Source organism: Neomonachus schauinslandi, chromosome 7, assembly GCF_002201575.2.
Source record: "Neomonachus schauinslandi chromosome 7, ASM220157v2, whole genome shotgun sequence".
Classification (NCBI taxonomy): domain Eukaryota; kingdom Metazoa; phylum Chordata; class Mammalia; order Carnivora; family Phocidae; genus Neomonachus; species Neomonachus schauinslandi.
The window spans coordinates 38,055,308-38,077,761 of record NC_058409.1 but is presented as its reverse complement, the minus strand read 5'-3'; the positions used below and the strand labels follow the sequence as shown (position 1 = coordinate 38,077,761).

The 22,454-nt window shown below is 40.2% G+C and overlaps 2 protein-coding genes across 5 annotated transcripts in view; one reads left to right on the top strand and one right to left on the bottom strand.

Moving 5' to 3' along the window:
* Nucleotides 1–4,964: 4,964 nt before the first annotated feature.
* The window catches only part of CDC20B (cell division cycle 20B), a 41,700-nt gene continuing 24,210 nt past the window's right edge, over nt 4,965–22,454 (top strand). The window contains exons 1-4 of the mRNA XM_021702120.1: nt 4,965–5,027; nt 5,497–5,559; nt 20,972–21,200; nt 22,165–22,295. Coding sequence (XP_021557795.1) covers nt 4,965–5,027; nt 5,497–5,559; nt 20,972–21,200; nt 22,165–22,295 — 486 coding nt within the window. The remainder of the gene's footprint in view (nt 5,028–5,496; nt 5,560–20,971; nt 21,201–22,164; nt 22,296–22,454) is intronic.
* GPX8 (glutathione peroxidase 8 (putative)) lies at nt 11,585–16,441 on the bottom strand. Of its 4 annotated transcripts, none has more exons than XM_021701914.1 (3): nt 16,237–16,441; nt 15,420–15,681; nt 11,585–12,213 (listed from the first exon to the last, which is right to left on the bottom strand). In XM_021701914.1, exons 1-3 carry the CDS (start codon nt 16,438–16,440, stop codon nt 12,050–12,052), a joined length of 630 nt encoding a protein of 209 aa, XP_021557589.1. In that variant the 5' UTR covers nt 16,441; the 3' UTR covers nt 11,585–12,049. The 4 variants fall into 4 exon arrangements, with proteins under 4 accessions (XP_021557589.1, XP_044772730.1, XP_044772731.1 ...); XM_044916795.1 differs by having other exon boundaries at nt 16,390–16,440; XM_044916796.1 differs by having other exon boundaries at nt 15,420–15,555; nt 16,390–16,440.

Sequence of the window (22,454 nt, the reverse complement as noted above, 5' to 3'; positions counted from 1 at the left end):
AGAGAAAGTCTTAAAGGAGGATGACTTTGACCCTGTTCCATCAGGGAGACGGGGATATTGGGAATAGGGTGAAAACATGGTTTGGGGAGAATAGGAATAAGTAAAGATTCTCAATTCTGTTTTGGATTGTGTTGTGTTTGAAGTGCTGGTAAGAAAGATATCTAGTAAAAGGATTTCCAAACATTCATGAGCCTTAATTTCTTTGAGGGGGCACCATGTTCATATGCCTGACTTCATCCATGGTTTTATACAGATTTTTAATGATTTCAGTTTGATATTTTCCTTACATTCCTTAAAATCATGGGGAAGTATCTTAGCATCCTGTGCAAGAGCTACCCTAAGCAGCAAGAGAAGGGAAAAATGCATTAAAGCAGCTAAATAGTTGAAGGTGAAGTGATCTTCTGATTTCATGCTTTAAGCTGGGCAAATTTTACCCTTCATCTTGGGTAAAATGGATGGAGAAATATGTTATTTTTTAAATTTTTTAAAGAGAAATATATTTTAAAGAAATATATTTTAAAAGACAGACCCTGTATTTAGAAACCAGGTAGTAATGGAAAAATATGCATGTACATAAACTACTTATAACCAAAAAAGTAACAAGTCAATGTAACCGGAGGTGAGGTGGTATTTTGTTGACTACTCTTCCGGTTGAGGCTTTTACTTGCTAGAACCTTTACAAGTTGTCTTTCGAGTCCTGCTGATAGTCTGAATTATAAGGGATTCATCCATTCCTTCCCATGAGCTATTTTGAGCTATATATTCTGGGGGGCAGACATGCTCAGACAGTTCATCAGTCCAGAACACAATGGTCTCCTTCCCTTTCTTTCCCCAAACTTCGTGGCTAACTTCCCGACTCTCCCACAGCGGATACCCCGAGATCTCCTCTGCACCCGGTCTTCCCCGTCGCACGTGGGCTGGAGCTGTATTGACCCCGCCAGGAGTGGCGCTTTCCCCCAACTCCTGCCCGGCGGGCACGTGCGCCAGGGGCGGTTACAGCGCACAGCAACGGTCCCTTTTGTCCAGTAGGCGGGCGCCGGAGCCAGGCCGGCTGGCGCGGGAGGTGGGGCGCGACCCCGGGGCGGCCCGGTGCGCGCCAGGTGGGGGCGCGAGCCCACCGGGAGACGCTGCGCTCCGAGCCGCGTGAGAACCGACAGTTGGAGCTGGGGATGCGGAAGCTCTCCGGTTTGCAACTGAATGCGGTGAAGTAGAAAAAGCAAGTTGCAAAACGCTAAGTACAATGAGATCGCATTTACGTAGGAAGATCCACAGCGCCCAACTCTGAGGACACACTATGGAAATGCATTGGAAATGGTCTGACGATGCTCTGGGGAAAGGAGTAAGCTGGGAGGGCGGATGAAGGGAGCTGACTTTGTACATGGTGTATTTTTTTTTTTAAAGATTTTATTTATTCATGAGAGACAGAGAGAGAGAGAGAGAGAGAGAGAGAGAGAGAGAGAGAGAGAGGCAGAGGGAGAAGCAGGCTCCCAAGGAGCAGGGAGCCCGATGCGGGACTCGATCCCAGGACGCTGGGATCATGACCTGAGCCCAAGGCAGACGCTTAACCATCTGAGCCACCCAGGCGCCCTGTACATGGTGTATTTTTGAGATACGTAACATTATTATTAAGAAGAAGTGATCATGTAATTGAAAAAAAAATCTGCATTTGGGAAGCTTGGATACCTCTCGCTTCCCATCCGTAGGGACCTGCTCAGACTCTCAGAGCACCGTCAAGATAGGAATCAAGAAAAGTGTTCTCACGTTCGCCTGTTCTCCCTTCTCCCTGCTTCTCCTCTCGTCCCCCTCACCTTACAGCAAATCCGTCGAATTGGCCTTGGCCTGGGTGGAGGACTCTTCCTCACAGCCCTTGTCCTTATCACAGATCTGCCTGCAAAACCCGCTCACAAAGAGGAAACATTTTGAAGTAGTAAATTACTCACAGGCACATAAACCTACACATTAACATTATTCCTAAACCGTATTTGATAAAAACTAAGATAAAATGTTTACAGGATATTTCTATTTCGTCCCAAACAGTTGTGCCATAATGTTTCTATTCATATGACCACATGATATTTAGTTAATATATGTTTTTCATTTTTAAGTTTTATTTTGACATAATTTGACTTAGAAAAATGTTACAAAAATGGTACAAATAATTCCATTATGTCCTTCATACAGCTTCCCGAGATGTTAACATTGAATACAACTATAGCACAATGATTATAAGTATGAAATAAGCATTACTACTACTCTGCAGTCAAATGTTCTACCCCTGAGCTATACCCCCTCATTACTACTACTCTGTTAACTAATCTATAGATAATATTCAAGTATCTACAATTATCCAACAAATCTCCTTTTCCCCCACCCTGGTCCAGGATTCAATCCAGGATCTCACAATGCATTTGTCATGTTTAGATAGATACTTCTGATCTGTGATAGTTTCTCTGTTTTTCTTTGTCATGATGACACTTTTGAAGAGTACTACTGGCCATTTATTTTTGTGAATGTCCTTTAATTTGGTTTGTTTAGCACTTTCTCATTATTAAATTCAGGTTATGCAGTTTTTTGTTTGGTTTTTTGGCAAAGATATCACAGAATTTATGTTGTGCCCTTCCCAGTGCATCATATCAGGAGGCACAGGATGTCAGTATGTCATTAATGGTGAGGTTAATTTATTACTTGGTTGAGGTGGTGGCTGCCAGGTTTGTCCAATGAAAAGTTGTGATTTTCCTTTTTGTATTGGATCATAGGAGGCAAACACCCTCATCATATGTACACCAGTTTTACTATTCATGATCCTTGACTGCAACCGTTTGCCAATGGTGATTTTTCTATTTCCTTCATTCCTGTTAAATTTCAATATGGATATTTAAATGCACAATAACTTTTAAAAAGACAATAGTTGGCTTTTACTTTTCTGTTTTAACCTAGGGGAAAAAAGGCATTTGGAGGCGGTGTGATATGCTATGGAATTAGCAGCTAAAACGGAATTTATGAGTGTATTACAGATAATTAAATTCGAAAAGAGTATTTCACCTATTCTTAGTACTTGTAGGGAGATGAATTCTAAAATCACAGTTTACATGGGTTTCCAAGTTCATTAATTGAATTGGTTTTTATTACTTCTGTGTTTGTGCCCATTCTCATAAATGGCACATGTAAAATGATACTTAGAAGTAGAACAAAAAGTCTTCCATATTATTTCCAATATGCTGCTAATTTTAGCTGGCATTTGCAAAATTGATCTTTAAATTAACAATACATTTGACTCTCAGCCACTATTTCACTTTATTTAGCCTCATTGTTTGCTGAAAGGATTTATTGGAAATTGAATGCACTACAAGGAAGGTAAAATTCTTGTGGGTGAAACTTACAGATTTTTCTTTCTTAAAGATTTTATTTATTTATCTGACAGAGAAAGACAGCAAGAGAGGGAACACAAGCAGGGGGAGTGGGAGAGGGAGAAGCCTGGGATCATGACCTGAGCCGAAGGCAGACGCTTAACGACTGAGCCACCCAGGCGCCCCAAAACTTACAGATCTTTCAATCCATGGGTTTTTTGGCTATCAAGCATTTTGATAAATCTCATTTGATTGTTACCCTGTGCAGCATTTTCCCTAACCTTTATCACTGCAGATGGAAAACTGGTTCAAGATTGGGTCTCAGCCTTGATGTCAATTTTCTTTGCTTTCAGTAAGAAGGAAACAGGAGAGTGAGTTTAGTTAGTTAGTTTTTTTTTTTTTTTTAAATCATTGACCCTTTTGAGTATCTGATGTCTACGAATTCTTTCACCAGGAAAATGCCCAAACCCACATGTTGCATTAAAGCAAAAACAATCCAGTGTCAAATGGGGGAAGGGAGGGAGGAGGTTACTGGGAGGGAAAAGCTGGTTGCCAGTCTTTCAGAGGTTTCCCAGAGAGTTTGCCCTCCTGCCATATGGCACAGCCGGCCTCCCGTGGCAGCTCAGGTGGGGCTGCTAAGGCTGAACAGCCCATCTGGCTCCTTGTCATTTCCCTTTAACTCCCTCCCTTAACCCCCAATATCATCCTCTCCTTTATGACTTAGCCCCCAGTCTGCTCAGCTTTCCTGCTGGCTCTGCACTCCTCCTGAGGTGCTCCCTGTCACCAGCGCTCACTGACTCTTTCATCTCGCTCACTAACCTCTTGTTGGGGAAGATAGCTCGGAAGCTCAAGCGAGAGAACCTGACCACTTTCAAATGGCTACAGCGGAGAAGAACTTACTGAATCAATGTGATCGCTCCCCCTTCTCATTAGCACAGAAATCTGGCCACGTTTTCCTGCCTATTTGAAAAATGGAGCAAGAGCTGATGAACACATTGGGGGAACACGTCTAAAATCAGTGGTTTACACAAACGGTGAACATTACCAGTGGAGAGAAGGCCCCGTTATAACGAAGCTTCTCCCCCCTCCCCGCCTTGAAAATGGAAAAAACGTGAACTCACAGAACCCGCTTCTTCGCCCGCCAACCCTCTCATCTCTTGCTGGTGTGACAGCCCTCGGCGCCTGGCCCAGATCCGGCCCGCCACTGCTCGCGGCAAAGCTTGGCGCTTCTGTGCGCGCCTCCGCGGACAAAGAGCAGGCGGCGGCGGGGCAGGGAGGTCGGCCGGGAGGTGGAGGCGGGCGGCCGGGCGCGCTGGGGGGGAATCCCTCCCGGTCTCTGACGTCACCGCAGCGCTGGCCAATGAGAAGAGGGACAGGGGGATTCCCGCTCCGGATGCCGCCCCGCCGGCTTTTTAAACAGTACCCTGGGGAATGCCGTCCAGGAGCAGTGGCAGGAATGGGGGAAATGGAAGTTAAGGGTGAAAAATGATGGTGGGGGGGGCGGGGTGAGACTCTAGAGGTTTGACGATTAGGCGTCAAGATCGGCTTAGACCTGAGGGGAAAACCAGAGCCGATCGAGGGGAGGCCAATCTCCAGGTAGCGGGAAGTCCTCCGGAGATGGAGTGGAAACTGGAGCGCACCGCCCGGAGGAGGGTCCGGACAGAAGAAGAGATGATGTGGGTGAGTGACGTCCTTTTGTTTCCCAGGGGTTTCTCGTCGAAGGCGCTAGGACCAAGATGTAGCACAAAACTCTAAACCCTGATGCTGCATTTTGAGATGTGCAATTTAGTTGTATTCTGGAGGTGCCTGCTTGCTAAAGAAAAAGAGTAAATGCAGTTGGACAAGCTGAGGACCTAGAAACATTCCACGTAACATTATGATTTTTAAAAATAGTTTTTCTCGGGGCGCCTGGGTGGCTCAGTCGTTAAGCGGCTGCCTTTGGTTCAGGTCATGATCCCAGGGTCCTGGAATCGAGCCCCGCATCGGGCTCCCTGCTCGGCGGGGAGTCTGCTTCTCCCTCTGCCCCTCCCCCTGCTTGTGTTCCCTCTCTCGATGTGTCTCTTTCTGTCAAATAAATAAATTTTAAAAATCTTAAAAAAATAAAAATAAAAATAGTTTTTCTCTCCATATGTTTTTTATATTTTCGAAGGAGAATGTCATGCGGGTGCTCGCCAAAGACCTGAAGCAGAAGAGAAGTCCAGGTTCTCCCAGGGTGAGCGTCTGGTGCTTGCTTTAGTTCTCTTAATTCTGATCTTGAACAAAATAATTCTTCCTAAAGAAGGTATTTGTTGGAAGTATGGCCTGGTATGAGGATATGAAAATTAAAAAAATCAATCTCTTAAGATATCACTAACTACAGAGTCTAACTAAACACTCCCCTCACCCCCCCCATTTCTGTAAGAAATTGAAGATCCCTGACAATGGTAATAATTTGTATATCACTGGTGCTTTCTAGTTTTGGCCTCAACAGAAAAGGATGAAGCATGGATGTGTCAGGTAGGCAGTGCATTGCTAGCTGGCTGTTAGAATTTTATTTTAACAGTGGCTGGTTGCATTTGCCACTGTTACATTTAAAAGCTTGCCCCACCCCCCAAAAAAGAAATGGAAATGGTGCCATCTTGTGGACAATAGGAGAAGTGGCATAATCGATGGTCTGTCCTTCCGGTTAGCAGTTTGAAGTTGATCCAATGTAGTACTTTTTCTCCTTGAAAATCTGAAGCCAAAGGCCAGAGCTACTCTTGTAATCAGTGTAAACAGAAAACAAATCTAGATGACTTTTTCTTCTTTTTCCCACATAAACAGCCCTCATATGCTTTAAATCTCTCATAATCACCCTTCACCTTGCCCTCTCTCTCGAAATTGTTCTTATTCCTTTAAACTTTACTCATGGATTCCATTTTCAAACCCATCAATATTTTTTCTTAATCTTCTTTAAATTTTTCAATATTTCAGTGGTGACACAATAAACACAGAATGGCCCTTTCAGAATGCAATGACTAATGTTATTTATAGTGGGAGACAATGAATGACAATTTTAAGTCCTTAAATTCCCTAAATACTTTAATATTGATTTTTCCCCTCCAAAATAGCAGCAGTTTTGTTTTTTGCCCAGCTTATGTATTGCCATGACTACTCCTAAATATTTTGCTGTCTAATACAGACAACTGGTCTTTGGATCAGTAAATAGAAGTAATTGGAAAAGCTACAGTTAAGTATAACTTTTGTTAATTCGCATATACCGTGATACCATATTTTGATATCCAAGCATTTACTTTAAAATAGCTAAGTGCAAGTATTCTGAAAGTTTTCCTTTTTAAGTTTTTGAGGAGATTTAAAAATAATGTTTTTATATTTTATGACAGTTTTGGAGGAACAAGTTTTGTTTAAAGTTTTCTTTTATGTGACTATTAAGATTACAGTTCTGCCACTGTTTCACATTGCAAATGTAGCTTCAGTGACGTCACGAGCCATCACAAGCTGCAGTGACCTGAGTCAGGTAGGCAGTGTATTGTTAGCTGGCTGCTTTGGGTCAATTTGGCAGCCACAACTACCCTGCCACTTGCTTCTGGATAAATTCTTCTCATTAACAAGCTGCACTAGTTACCTGTGTGTGATGGGTTGGCAGTGTATTGTTAGCTGGTTGAATGTATGAATGGCATCAGCTAACATACAACTGCTATCTTATTGCATATACAATGGACATCAGCATATAATTAGTTCTGTAATTAGTGTGTGTGTGTGCATGCATGTGTTTATTTTTTGCTATGAACCAGGGCACTAGTTACCGTAATACTTGTAATTGCTATTCCGTTACTCAGTAATAATACAATACACAGCTTTATAAATGGTGAAGAAACCAATACAATTAATTCTTAAAAAATTTCCCAGCTAATGTTTTTGGAGGCCTGGGTACACAGTATGAAAGTATTTGTGAAATTATGTATTTATTTTTAATATAAAATTTAGGATACAATGACAATGTGAAATGGAAAGCTTAAAATGTTTCTCTAAGTTTTCAACTAAATCTTTAGTATTCTCTCTAATCAGTTTCTTAATATGAGATTAGAGCAGGTCTCTATAACCATGTGTATGTACCAGCTGAAAGGAGAATTGAGGTAACTTTTAAGATGAGACAGTCAACTCAAACATTTTCACTTGCAATATCAAGAAAATTGGAACTTTTGGGGGTGGGGATGGGGTTGAATCATTTGGAGGATTTGCCTCAATTATTCACTTCATTTTCTGTGAAGTCACAGACTCATAAAATATTTGGAGGACAGCATGAGATTTAGCTTGTGAAGTGGGAAGAATTGACCGTACAATATGCTTTTAAATGTATTCTGATTCCTTTGGAGGCCATTTTGGTCCATGCAACAGTGTCAGGTATGTGCTGGGTCCCAGACATACAGTGACATACATGTCCTCATGTGGACATTTGCAGCAGGTTCATGGAACTGACTTTGGTGGTGTGGTCCATTAGTTATATTCTAAGTGAGATGTGAGAAATATATTACCGTCTACTGTACTGAACTATAAATTATTGATATAACAATTTTTATTCTTACCTTATTTAAGTTTAAACATTTAAACCATGGGAGATAGATGCCTATAATTGGGTTCTTTATGCATTTTGCTACTTTCATGTCTCATTCTCTTTTCACTGTTGCCCATTATCATTCTATTTCCAGCATTTTTTGTTTAAGGATCCCTTCCGTGTAGATATTGCTTTCATCTTGTTTTTTTCTTAAAAGGTTAAATTTCAATGTGTTATTTTTTATGGAAAGTCTCTGACATGTTGATAAAAATAAAACCTACTTAATTTAGAAGCCTTGGCCTTTGTATTTTAATTTTTTTAAATTAAAGAACAAGACATAAAATGCCAACATTTATACTCAATAAACAATACATATTTAAAGCTGTTCTTCCTTTCCATATTATTGAGATGATGAGAAAGGAGGGAAAGAATGGAATGCAATAAAGAGAAATTAAGATCAGTGTTTCCATAGGAGTAAGAGGGAAAGAGAGAGATCCACACTTGGGACTTCAAAGCTACTCTTCATTCATTCCCCCCCAAGTGTTAACAGATCAGCAAGAGGAAGGAAGAGAAGAGTGGGGAACAGTGTGGTGTGTTAGTTTCTAGGTGTGACAGTTAAATTAGAATTTTATTATTCCATGGGAAAGATGAAATCCAGGTAAGGAATAAACATGGACCAAGTGTCCCCATATTGTTTACACGCAGACATACCATTTTTCTTTCAAAGAAACACTATGAATGAACATAGTATTTTATACAGGGACCACTGAAGACTTTTAAGCTTGTTAAGGTCACCTTCTGAAACAGTGTGTTGAAACACACAAAAAACAGTTTTTGTTTTTCTTCTGAGGCTTTGTCTACATTTCTTTCTTTTTCTTTTTACTCTAGTATTTTCCTACTTGAGGTTACCTATAGACAATCCAGTTAAGTCATTATATTTTACTGTGATTATATAGCATATTGTTAGCATATTTCAGTAACTGTACATCCACATTTTCATATAACCTACCTAAACAGTGTATTTATAATAAAAATAAATAATATACAGTAAGTTTTCACTCTAGATTTTTCTCTTTGGGGATCCTTATGGTAACCTAATCAAGTCTGATTTTTAAGAATTTTGGTGTCCCGGAGCCCACTTATAGTGGTTTGTGAGAACTGATTGTTAAATTTTCCGAAATTCGGCATGCCAGTTATTAAACCATTGGTAGATGGAAGTTGGCCATGTGGGAGCATTTATACCATGGAAATTGGCAAGTGCTGCAAAGTGGGACCCCTCCTCCAGAGAGGTGATGGTTATTTATCAGCCACCTCTGGGTAGATGCCATATATACCATAATTACTAGGAATCATATGCATATTATGGATACGCTATAATTATCAAGCATTTTCAAAAATGAAGTCTGACTCTCAGGGTGTATCTCAGGCAAATTCATATTTATTCCAGTCTCCAACACTATGGCTATATGTGCCATGAGATGAAGATTAGGAGTTAGAATGAAGGACTCCTTCCCACGTTCTGGATAAACCAAACTTCAAGCCAATGAATTACCACACTGAAGTGCATTTGATTTTGTCCCTTCATCATAAGGGCAACTGAATGCCCTCCGATGTGATACCAGCTACTTTCTGTCATACTCCTCAGCTGACACAGCAGTCCATGTCTCAGGCTTTTGGATGCCAAGACAGGGAAGATATGTTCAATTCAAGAAAGCTACAATTTTTTCCTCTGTATGTGCATACCTGGTGGAATTCACATAAGACATTGGAGTTACGGGCAGCAGGACATCAGCAAATGGCTCCATACCCTCTTTTAGCACAGAGAGCCTAGTTGTTACAGAATCTTGGACACACACTTTCCAATCCCCAGCTGCCTTCCCTGCATACCCAAAGGCCAAGGGGAGAGAATCAAGCACTGACCATAGTGGAGACTGTAGGTTGAATAAAGCGACCAGGATTGGAGATCTATAACCGAGAACCCACTTTATATGGCTTTGGAGGACTAGTGACTTTGGGCAGGAGGGACATCTCAACTGCATTCACCAGGACAGTGCAGCTCCATCACCAACTGACAGTGCGGAGTCTGCATAGCCTGTGTAGGGCTGCCGTATACACTTCCGCTCATGCCCCTAATGTGAGCACATAAAACTCTGTAGCAGTCCTGCGGCACTTGTCCTAAGTGGGGGTATATGGCAAGAGTGCTCTGGGAGCAACACTTGGAGAGTTTGCCCTGAACAAAAGTTTGCTTAGAGGCTCAGAATTCAAACTGCTTCTATGCTCTTGGGGCAAAATTGCAAAGGACAGAAAGGCTTGTGCGGGGGCTTCTATTCAAAAACAATTCAGATAGGTACTGATTCTGTTCCTGATCACTGAAGACACCTTGCTAAGCATGGTCCTTGACTCATAGAGCTGGAAGGGGCTCTTTGTTCAGTCCGACCTCAATTTATGGGTGAGCAAATCTAAAAGTAGTCAAGTGACTTGCCCAAAGTCATATGGCTGGTGAGGGGTACAAGCAGGTTTGCTGACACAGTAACCTGCCATTCTTGAAGCTATCCTTGTAAATCTTCTTGACCTCTAATAGAAACTGTACCCCCAACTCTGGGTGGTTGGACACACACTTTGAAAGAGAAGGTGTTCGGGGAAATTTTTCTGCTTTGTCCAAGAACTTTAAACACTTACACAGAACTACATATGAGGTGGCATTACTGATTTCACCATATAGAACCATCCTCACTTGCATTAATCAGGTCAGAATTTGGGAGCCAACTCATGGCTTTTGAGATTGGGTCTTCCTTCTTAGCCAAATTTTACAGGATTGCCTCTTCCCTTTTTTTTTCTTTTTTAAAGATTTTATTTATTTTTTAGAGAGCGAGCGAGAGAGAAACAGCATGAGAGGGGAGAGGGTCAGAGGGAGAAGCAGGCTCCCCGCTGAGCGGGGAGCCTGATGTGGGACTCGATCCCAGGACCCTGGGATCATGACCTGAGCTGAAGGCAGACGCTTAACCATCTGAGCCACCCAGGCGCCCCTCCCTTTGTTTTTCTTTTGCCCTAGTCTTCCTCTTGACTTCATGAAATGAATATCTATTTCATGGGGCAATAATTAGCCTTCACCAACTTGGCAGGCTGCTTTGTTAGCCAGTAATTACAAGACTGACAAAACATAAAGGTTATGACTTCGGGAGAAAAAGCATGTTGTGACTCTATCGAAGGGTTCAGTGACTGCTGATGTTTAAGGCTGGTGTGACTGCAAACCGCCCCCGTTTACATTCAGACCTTTGATGAGTCTGAGTTGATTCTTACTATTTCAGCTATCAGAATGGTGTGGCATGGAATTCTTTCCACATGGCTCGTCTAGCCTGACTATATGAGCAACCAAAATTAATATATCAAGACTTGAGCTAAATCACCAAACACTCCCTTTTTCTTACACTTAGGATTTTCATTCAGAAATAAAGACTGTATTTCAACTACTAATATTCTATTTATAAAATTTGAGTTGCTTCTGGAAAATAATAGAGAAATACTGAAAGTGATGAAGGCTTTTTCAAATGTTAGGATAGTGTCATTTATCAGTGACTATTTGGGCAGATATAATAAAACATACTATGAACCTGTACTTAAAAAAAAACAAAACCAAAAACACCTAAAGAAACAAAATCCTGTACATGAAACAGAAGTATATAGGGATTTGAAACTCTCTATTTCACATTTTTCAATGTTTATTTTGTATTTTATTACATAAAAATAGCCATTTATAGTTAGTTACTCCCGAAATTTCAGTCACATACAGTGTCTTGAATTCAAACAGTGGTCTAGTGTGTTGGCATTTCCATCAAGTACAATCCTGGAAAATGTCAAGGTGAACAACAGGATATTGAAGCACATTGGTGACTCTGTATTCTGAATTACTTAGTGTGGTCAGATGAAATATTTAATATATTGTATTTTGATTCTTTAGCTACTCTTTATTTTTGCTTTAGGTAACATCTCTGACCTGGGGACATTCATTACCACTCACTGGCAACGTATCCTAAAAACAAAACACCCCATCCTTCAGGGCCACATTTAATTGTCAGAGTCTTTAAGATGAGACACCCTCCCCTGCCCCCACGTCCCACCGGACATGTCTATATTCCGACTACTGCATCTGAATGACTCACTGCCATGTTCACAGGTCCTCTTTCTTTCTTATGATCATTTGTCTAATCAGAGCTGCTATCTCAGGCCTGATGACTTCAATGGGTTCCTCTGGCCTCCAGGACTTCACAACTTGGCCCTCAGGGTTGACCAGATACTTCCAGAAATTCCACCTCGGTTCCTTCTTTGAAGAATCTAAAATACCAGAATATATTTTCATGAGCGTAATTTTATTCTTTTGCTAAGATAGTCATTTCTATTAGTATCTGTGTAAGTGACAACTTTAGAATCAAATTCTAGGAATGTCAAAAACAAAACAAAAAACAAAACACCCAAACAAAGCAAAACTCAAGCTTTGAGTAACCATATTTCTGTATATTTGGTGACTTCACTGATGATTCTACTGATCGGGAATCACGAAACAAAGGGTTTATTTTGGATCTTTGATCTAAATAACAAAAAATTTACCTTCTCACTCAAAACTTTGTTTCCTAACATTTTAAAAGATAAAATGATGTTCTAATGGTCCTTGGTAATGGCATGTATGGAATTCTTTTCATATTAAATGTTATCTATGGTTTTAATATTGTTACATGTTACGTAGACAAAAATGGAAAGGAATTCTTTATCATATTTTTTAAGTGTTTATTTAATTTCAGTTAACATATAATGTTAAATCATATTACTTTGAGAAATTATGCTGTCCTTTTGATACATCTTAATTTATGTAAGAAATGTAGATTTTTTTCCACTTACACTATCCAGAATTGATGTGCATTATTGACTAACATGAGAAAAAAATATAAATAACTTGTCTACTATGTACCTAGTAATCTGTACTCATTGCTCTAAATGGATCCTTTCATTTAATCTTTACAGCAACCCTGTGAGGTGGGTATTATTATTAACCCCATTTTGCAGATGAGAAAAATGGAGTCCTAGACTCGAGGTCTCATGGCTAGTGAGCGGTAGAACCAGGACTGATACACAGACCTTCCTACTCCTGTGGACAAGCAAACAGATTTTAGGAGGATGATGACAAATTCGTTTTTGTATAGGAGGGGATTCAGGTGTAAGTGGGACATCCAGTCAGAGGAGGCCGCTGAATATATGGCTTTGGAGCTGAGGAGAGAGAGAACTCCCTCAAGGAAAGGGGATAGAATAAGAAGAGCACCAGTGGATTGTGGCAGGATCCTGAGGATCAGCGAGTTAAGGGTTGATGGAAAGGAGGAACCTGAAAGGAAGAAAGAGGGGGCCAGAGTGGCAATGTCACTGGTAACCTGTGAGGTTCAGGAGATCCTGGCAGGAAGCCAGACGCAGTGATCTAAGAAGGGAACTGAGACAGGGAAACAGATAACAAGTGTTAACTATTCTTTCAGAAATAGTGATTAAGTAGGTAGAAGGAACACACTGCCTAGAGATTTAAGGTGTGCAATACTTTGCTTTGTGCTGAGAAAAAGAGCCAACGAGAGAGCACAGGTTAAAAATAAGAAATAAAAGGTAGCCTGATTACTTAAATGTGTTTTACTTTGTGCACCATGCCAAGCAGTTAAATTTATTTCATTATTAGAGAAAAATATTTCTGATTAGAGCAAACATCAGTGACTCAGTGTGAGCATCATACTACTACATTAAAGCCATCTTAAAATCATTTTGAAAAGTTGCCCCCCCCCCCGTTTTTAAAAGATTTTATTTATTTGACAGAGACACAGTGAGAGAGGGAACACAAGCAGAGGGAGTGGGAGAGGGGGAAGCAGGCTTCCCGCCGAGCAGGGAGCCCGATGCGGGGCTCGATCCCAGGACCCTGGGATCATGACCTGAGCCGAAGGCAGGCATCTTAACGACTGAGCCAGCCAGGTGCCCTGATCTCAGAGTCTTTGTCTCTGGAGCTTCACCTAACTTCAGTGCCACCTTAAATCACTGTGACTTTTTTTGATTACATGGGGTAGGTGGAGTTTCAGGAGCTTTTTTTAGTGACAAAGGGGAAGAACTTAGGAGCTATGATGCCCATATACTTGGCTGCTAGAATTGAAAATGATTACAAGGACATGTGCTCTGGCTTTTCTTTCCTCAGTGTATCCTGGAAATAAAAGGAATGAATACATCCCTCTGGTTGCTATGCAGGGTATTAAGCATTATATTAATTTTCCCTAGAAACTAAATATAATGTTTTTAAAAGATTCCGATTTCACACTTAAATTTTATAGAACATCATTAGCCGACTTACTGGACTGGAAGCTTGATTGTCTGACTGAGGGCCATAGTTTTATCCAAACTCAAATTATCTTTGAAAATAGGACTGAGGATATCATCTGCATAAGTCAGATGAGAGGACATTAGCTGAATATCTTTTAGAATAGTGTTTGGCATGGTGTAAGCAGCGTATAAATACTTTACTTTTACTATTAATACATTTAATCCTCCAAACAATCTTAGGAAGTAGGTACTATTGATAGTCTCATTTCACAAATGAGGAAGGCACAGAGGAGTTAAGTCACGTACCTGAAGCCACACAGCAAAAGCAACAGAGCAGGGGTTTGAAGCCAGAGACTGGAGCTAAAACCTATGCCCTTAGTCACTATATCTCACTACAGTTATGCTAACCAGCCCTGGAAAATATTTTATTTTTTTTAAAGATTTTATTTATCCGACAGAAAGACAGAGAGAGAGAGAGCACAAGTAGGCAGAGCGGCAGGCAGAGGGAGAGGGAAAAGGCTCTCGCTGAGCAGGGAGCTTGGCGCAGGGGCTCGATCCCAGGATCCTGGGATCATGACCTGAGCCGAAGGCAGCCGCTTAACTGACTGAACCATCCAGGCGTGCCCTCCTGGAAAATCTTTAAACAGATTTCTGTAGCTAGCCTAATTTTAGAAATAGCCTAATATCACCCTCCTCCAAAAAAATCCTTATATTCTGTTTTGAATTTTAGCAAAAGCCTGGTAAACCAAGATATTATTCATCCTTGAAGATAATATCTCTGACAAGTAAGGCAACATAAAATTAACCACAAAGATATGTCTAACTGATAATGCCTAGCAATATTCATGAGACATGGATAGCTTTAGTAATGGAGAGGGACATTTCCCCAAGAGCTATTTTGTGAAGCTATTTTGTGAAGATAGCTGTGACCACACTTCAAGTAAATTCTTCAGGAAAATGATCACAAGGAATAAAATACATTGGAGTAGACTCATTTTGCCATTCAAGAAGTTAAAACATTGATTTCAGGGAAGCATAACTTCTAGAAAATTACAAGAGATGAGATTCTGGCTCTTTGATAGTTTTATCAAGCTTTCCCACTAAGACATTTCAAATGAAATAGAAGACTATGGTCCTGGTCTCTTTGTTTTAAACATGAAAAGCAATTAAAAACATTAAATTGGCGAGGCAAGGTAGATATTTACCAACAAGAAATCTAAATGCAGGGTCTGCTTCAGATCCTAGAATCTTAATCTTGTGGAAGATGGGGAATGTCACTCCGTAGTTATTTCTTGCAAAAGATACTACTTCCTTGCTTGGGCGGGGCTCCGATTCTCCGAACTGATTGCATGGAAAGGCCAAGACGCTGAAGTGAAATGGTCCAAACTCTTTGTGCAGTTCCTGCAGTGCTAAGTAATTTCTGTCTGTGAGTTGGCAGTCACTAGCCACGTTTACAACTAGCGCAACCTCCCGGAAAAAGAAAAAAAAATCCAACCGGAAAGTGAAGCAAAGAAAAGATTAAAAAAGAATTCTGCAAGTAGTTAAAATCCTAAACCATTTTGAAGCAGATAGTTATTTCATATTTTTAGACCTACCCAATTTTACTGAAAATCATAACCTGGACGCATGAATTAAGACTCTGAAAGATCACCACCATTAAAAAAAAGCATCACATACAACAGTTTGTTTTTAAATAAAAGATGATAAGAACATCGATAAGTGCTTTTTAATGTTGCTAGATTATGGAATTAGTATTTCTTAATGTCTCCATATTCCCATTACTAACTAAGAATTTCCTAAACAACTTAAAGTATTAATTCAGCACGTCTCTGAAGACAGGACAGTCAGAGTTTGTCAATTAGAAGCAGATACACTATGAGAACTCTGATGGCGAGATACACTAATAACATTACTTTGAAGACTAAATTATAACTTACGACCCTTTAACAATGAAAAATTGAGTCCATTAAACAGAGAACATGAACAAACAATAGAAAAAAAAAATCAGAAGATGCAACTTACTTTGCCTTTAAACTTTTCCAGAGAAACTGTTCTTCCTTTTGCATCTTTCACTTCAAAGGTATAAAAGCTGTTGATTTTAGGTTTTAGGAATTTTAGTTGTAGAAGAAATAGCATTACTGTGCATAGAACCATAGACAGTAAAACTGCAAATACCTTTGCTTTCGACCCTGAACATCTTAAAGGGTACGCTGTAAGAGGCTCCATTTTGGATGATTCTAGAGGGAAGTCTCAGCAGGCTGGAATTTGAGGAGGAGCTGAAACTTGACACTGGCTCAGTTTAACGGAAAACCAAGAAGGACAGACTAGCTTCTTTCCCTGCTAAGGAATAGAAAGACCCTTCTCAGATGGGGAAAGGAGTGAAACTCCTGGATAAAATAAAGAGTGCTAAAGAATATCAGTGTATTTATGATGCCCATTGCAATCTTTGCTAGAAAAATCAGGACTTTTTTGATAGTTCTTTAACATTCTCCTGACAAAATATTTCACCAGAAGATGGTGCCCTTGTAGGGCACGAGCTGTGGATTGAGCCCTCCCAGTAACTGGTTAAATGTAGGGGAGTGGGTAAACACCACTGAGGAATAGTTCAGAGGGTAGATTAAATGTGGTCTATTAATACGATGTATATAGCCTGAAGGAATTGAATGTTATACGTACGCATTAAACTTGCTACATGAGTTCTAGGAATTTACAGTGGAAACGGCAGAGAAATATGTGAAGGGGCTGCTTGTGCTGACTTCATCTAATTAAGGCAGTGCCAGGTGAATATAGCAAAAATAAACAGATCAAACACAATGAAGGCTTAAAAAAACCCTCCTCTATGGTAAAGCAAACTATAGTCCAGTGTTTTTCAAATTTTTGATCATGACCCCCAGTAAGAAATGCACTTTACAATTTAACTCAGTACGCAGACATACATAACTGAGAAGTTTCATTAAACAATACTTCCCCCTTGACTGTTGATACGCCTATGGTAGTTTTAAAACAGCCTGGTTCTGACCCATGACAATGATTTAATGGGCTGCAACCTGTAGACAGAAAAAAAAACTGAACTCTATAATAAATCAGGAATTTAACAATTAAATTAGACAATTCTACCAAGAAAGCAAAAACAAACAAGGAAATCCCCCAAACCCACCTCTCCTTGGGTGCATCATCTAGTTATTTCTTCTTCTTTTTCTCCTTTTTTTTTTTGTCTTTGTTTTTCCTGCAGCTGTCGCCTCTTATAGGAGGCCTAACTTCACTGTTGAAAATTTCAGGGGTATGAATGGACGGGAAATTGAGGGCTGCAGTCCTTGGGTCACCTTAGCCTCTTCCCTAAGACACACAGCAAGTTTCAAATGAAGGTGCTTCATTCTATTTGGCCTGAATTTTGGGGTCGTGGTGTGATTACAGAAGATGCTAGGAAAAAGTTCATGGAAGGATCTGAAAAACTGTGGGTGTGACCTTTCCCTTCAGGATTAGATCTTTAGCACTTTAGAGGATGTGCTCAGGAAGCTACAGCTCAGCTTCTGGGCCCTGCGTCTGTGGTGTGTGCTCTTGGGGGTAGATGAGCTGAACCCACAGCTTAGCCATGTACGACCTGTCAGAGACTGATAAACCATGTCATTCTCACTCTCTTGGAGCCTGGTAAGAATGGATACAATAGAAAAGTCTCTTCTTGTACACATAATTTCTGGTAAAGAACAAAAGTGTACACAAAACCCATTGTATCACCTCTTAACTATGATAGTATTACTTGGGTGCTCTCTGGCTGAATTACTAAAAAAGTCAAACTTTATATGACACCTGGACTTAAATTCTCTGACCTTGCTGCTCCAAGCGCTTGGGCTTGAAGCGCCCAGTCTTGCCATAGAGAGCAATACAAAGTAAATATTTCTTTGTTTCATACATTGGCTTCCTTTAAATATTTGAAGACAGTTCCTTATGGGTCTTATTTCCTCTAGATTAAATACCCTCGGTGCCCTCACTCCATTCATGTCTTGCTCCATTGCTGTGTTCCCTGACCTCGAATCACTGCAGTCCCTTTCCTCTAAATGAACTCAGGTTTAGAATCCTGGCTGGCTCACCTTACAGGACAGGTCCAAGCCTGGACACAGTTCTCCAGATGGGTTCTGACCAGCACAGAGACAACTGGGTTTCCCTTGCTCTTGTTTTGGACATTGTTTTTCCCGTAATGAGACCTAAAATTGTAATGCTTAAAAAAAAGTCATCTCATTATGCTATTGATTCATATTTTGGTGGTGAGTATCTAATACTGCCAGTCGTTTTCACTGCATATCAGCTCTCTCTCACGTGCAATGAAAAATAATCATTCTTGCATTAGGATTCTCTAGAGGAAAGAAAACAATAGAATATAAGTAAATATATATACATGAGGCTCATGAGGTTATGGAGGCTGAAAAGTCCCACAGTCTGCAAGCTATAAGCTGGAGAACAGGAAAGCTGGTGGTTTAATTCAATCTGAGTCCAAAGTCCTGAGACTTGGGGAGCAGCTGGTGTAAATCAAGGAGTACGAAGGTCTGACAAACCAGGAGCTCTGATGTATGAGGGCAGGAGAAAATGGATGTCCTAGTTCAGGAAGAGAGAAAATTTGCCCTTCCTTTGCCTTTTTGTGCCATTTGGGCCCCCAGTGGATTTGATGAAGCCCACCCACAGTGGTGAGGGTGGATCTCTTCACTCAGCCTACTGAATCAAATGCTCATCTCCACTAGAAACACCCTCCCAGCCACACCCAGAAACAATGTTTTACCAGCTCTCTGGGCAGCCCTTAGTCCAGTCAAGTTGACACATAGAATTAACCATTGCAATTATTTGGATATCACGGACTGCCTAACCCAGTTTGGAACGGGGAGGAAGGGAAGGTCAGAGACACCTTCCTGACGTGATGGCTGATCCCAGCTGTGAAGGTGGGCTAGAAGTTACCCTGGCAGAGAATTGGGGAAGAGCACCCAGGTGAGGAGACAGTATGGAGGATGTGACAGGAGATGAGCCAGAGAAACATGCACCTGCTGAGACAGTGTAAGATTGTTGGTGTGAAATTTCTTGATCATTTTTCTTAGCTGAGATGTCATTTATGAATAAATAAATAATTATATTATGTATAACATATGTATATGTACATACATAAACACAATTGGCTTGTCCATTTCTTTGCTGATGGTCATTTGTGTTATCTCTACCTTCTGGCTATTGTGAATAATACTACCATGAACATGCATGTACCTGCGTTTGAGTTTGAGTACCTGTTTTCATTTCCCTTGGGTCTATACCTAGCAGTGACATTGTTCAATCATACAGTAATTCTAGGCTTAATTTTCTGAGGAATTGCTGACTGTTTTCCACAGCAGTACCACTTTACATCCCCATAAGCAATGTACAAAGTTTCAGAGTATGTACAAATGTACAGAGTATTGCCTTTTAAGGATGTCACATAGTCTATCTACTCAGTTCTCCACTGGTAAATATTGAGTCCTTCCCATCTTTTCCCCCTATAAACATATATACTGCAGTAACACCCCCGTGTTCTCTGCTGAGTGTGGACTGTGGAGTCAGACAGATGAGATTAGGGTATGGCATCTCCAACGGACTCACTCTGTGGTCTTAAGCAATTCACTTAACCTCTAAACCTCGGTTTCTTCATTGGTAAAGTGGGAATAAATAACAGATCCGCTTCACAGGTGTTTCTGAAGATTAAATATGAATGTGTGTAAACATTTAGCATATGGGTTCATATTGTGGTAAGCACTCAAAATATTTTGGTTTTGTTCATCTTTGCTCATATTTTTTAATTTCTCCCTTAAATTCTTAGCTGTGACGTTTCTGGGTCAGTAGAGGTTATACACATACTTGAAGGCTTTTGACACATGTTGCCAAATTGTCTTTTCCAAATACTAATTTATGCTCCACCAGCAATGTATGTCAGTGTTTGTTTCTAGAACCTTCAACCCTGGGGCTTGTCATTTAAAAAAAATCACTGCTAGCATCTTGTTACTGTTTTAAATTAGCATTTCTTTGATTATTAGTGAGGTTGAATATTTTGGGGTATTTATATATCTCTTTTGTGAATTGTCTTTTTGGGTCCTATGCCCTATTTTTTTCTATTTGGTTTGAAAATTTGTCTAAATTTTTCTGAGTCCTTTACACAAAGATATTAATCTAACATGCCTGACATCTTATTAAAAATATAATATATTTCCAATTTGTCATTTGCATTTTAATTTCATGTAGATACATGACCTGGGTCACCATTATAGGATCTGTAAATACCAATCCTGGGGTTTCTCAGAGGGAATGAGATGAATGTTGAGCAACTTAGACCTCAGTTAGCTCATCTGTGAAATGAAAAGGTTGGACTAGAAAATTGCTGTTTATTTCCAGATTTGCAATTTTGTGATTTTGTATAAACATTTTGTCTGTTCAATATATAGAGTTATTTCAACTTCATATTTTATATTGATATGTAATTGTAATAACTGTAAACATAATTACTCTCTAAGCTGCCTTTATATGTCTTGAGACCCTTGAACAGAGGCTCTAAGTACACACACATACACACATACACATATACACATATTTATATATATAAAATAACATTCTCTCAGGTCACAAAAACTAAAAATCTGATTTATAATTTGTTTTGTACTAGGTGAGTTGTTTATAGTTCTCCTTTAAGGAATACCTACTTTTACATCATTGAGGCCACTATAAATTACAGCTTTTTTTTCTTGTTAAATAGACATTTGATGAAGTTAAGACTACATATTCTAGCTTCAAGAGCAACTTTGTGAAGAGGTTGTCTGCTGAGGTTCCCATCGCCAGTAGCCCAGTTACCACCAGAGGGCAGCAAAGCCAAACCAGGGTTCTGGCAGCCTGCTCCTTTGGGGAAGAGCTTTCAACCACTTACCTCCCAGAAGCTTCTGGATCCATGCTGAAGATAACACCTGAGAAAGAGACTCTGATTCTAGGTGAGGTAGTAGAAATTCCACAGGCTGTTTAAAAATTGTTAATGAAACAGATATTCCAGAGAGAATCTTTGTCTTGTAAAACTATCTAGTATCACATTCATCAAGTGCTTTCCTTTTCTTCTTCCTTTGAATAAGAAATTTCCAAGGTGGTGATGTGGGGGTGGGGGTGGGGTGGGTTGGGAAATGAAACAAAAACAAAAGACAGTATGTTGTATTTTAGATGCATTTCTGAGAATCACAGTGGTATGTGGGTCCTTTTGTAAAGATTATAATTATATAAGATTTTTCAATGGTCCCTTGGCCCCTCTGATGAACAAGTGATATGAACATATAAGATACTTAGTTTTAGAGGATGACATGACAGGGTTTTCTGTGCAGTTAAAAGTCTGGTAAAGGGCTTTCTCAATCTTGAGAAGAGGAGAGATATGAATAATAATGATGAGAATAACATTGACTCTTTTATTACTTTAACTTAGAAAGTATTTCACTGATGCCATCTCAAACTATCCTTACAGCATCTTTCTATAAAAGGAAGAGGGAGAGGCAAAATGATTAGGAAAGCAAGCATCCCACAATGATTTCCTGGCAGGATGATCATAGCCTGGGCAAACTAGACACCATTGCTCCATCATCTTAAACTCTGGAACTGTTTGTATCTATTCTTCAAATGTGCAAATATGTTCTTTCTGTGCAGAGATAAAGCATTTCTGCTGCTGTTGCAGTGGGAGTCAGGTCTTTAATCTTGGCATTTCCTACAGAGGCCACTGAGGCAGTGCTCACTTATGACCCTGGTGTTCTGGATAAGGCCCTGTGCTGACCCTCCCTCTTTTACCCACCTCTGCCAGGATTTTGGAGAGATGAGGGCCTATGTCTTCACATTCTATTGTGAAAGACACAGTGGTCAACCACCAACCAAAGTGATTATCTTATTTTGAAAAACAAAAGCTAAATGTTTTTCTTGCAGGGTCCTACCAAGAACCACTGAAGACACCCATCAAAAGGAGTTTTGAAACAAGTAACTCTGCTCTCCATTTTTGCAAGGCAGCTCATGCACTGGACAGAGGCTGGAATGAAAACGTTGCCTCAAAAGGCCAGGTAGATAAAGAGAGAAAACTGACGATCTCATGTCCTGAGAAGCTCAGACAAATGAGTCCCAAATGTGAGGAAGGAACTGGCTTAGCTGCTCTTACAAGTCAGTAAGAAAATGATGGGTTCCTGACAGAAAAAATGAGTGAGTGAAGGACATGAATAGGG

What these genes read in the sequence shown, in the direction of transcription:
- GPX8 (XM_021701914.1), bottom strand. Translation starts at nt 16,440, where the DNA reads ATGGAGCCTCTTACAGCGTACCCTTTAAGATGTTCAGGGTCGAAAGCA. An exon ending in TGGAAAAGTTTAAAGGCAAA is followed by an intron (nt 15,682 to 16,236) that starts GTAAGTTGCATC and finishes TTTTTCCGGGAG; the next exon opens with GTTGCGCTAGTTGTAAACGT. An exon ending in TGCATTTAGATTTCTTGTTG is followed by an intron (nt 12,214 to 15,419) that starts GTAAATATCTAC and finishes CTGGTATTTTAG; the next exon opens with ATTCTTCAAAGAAGGAACCG.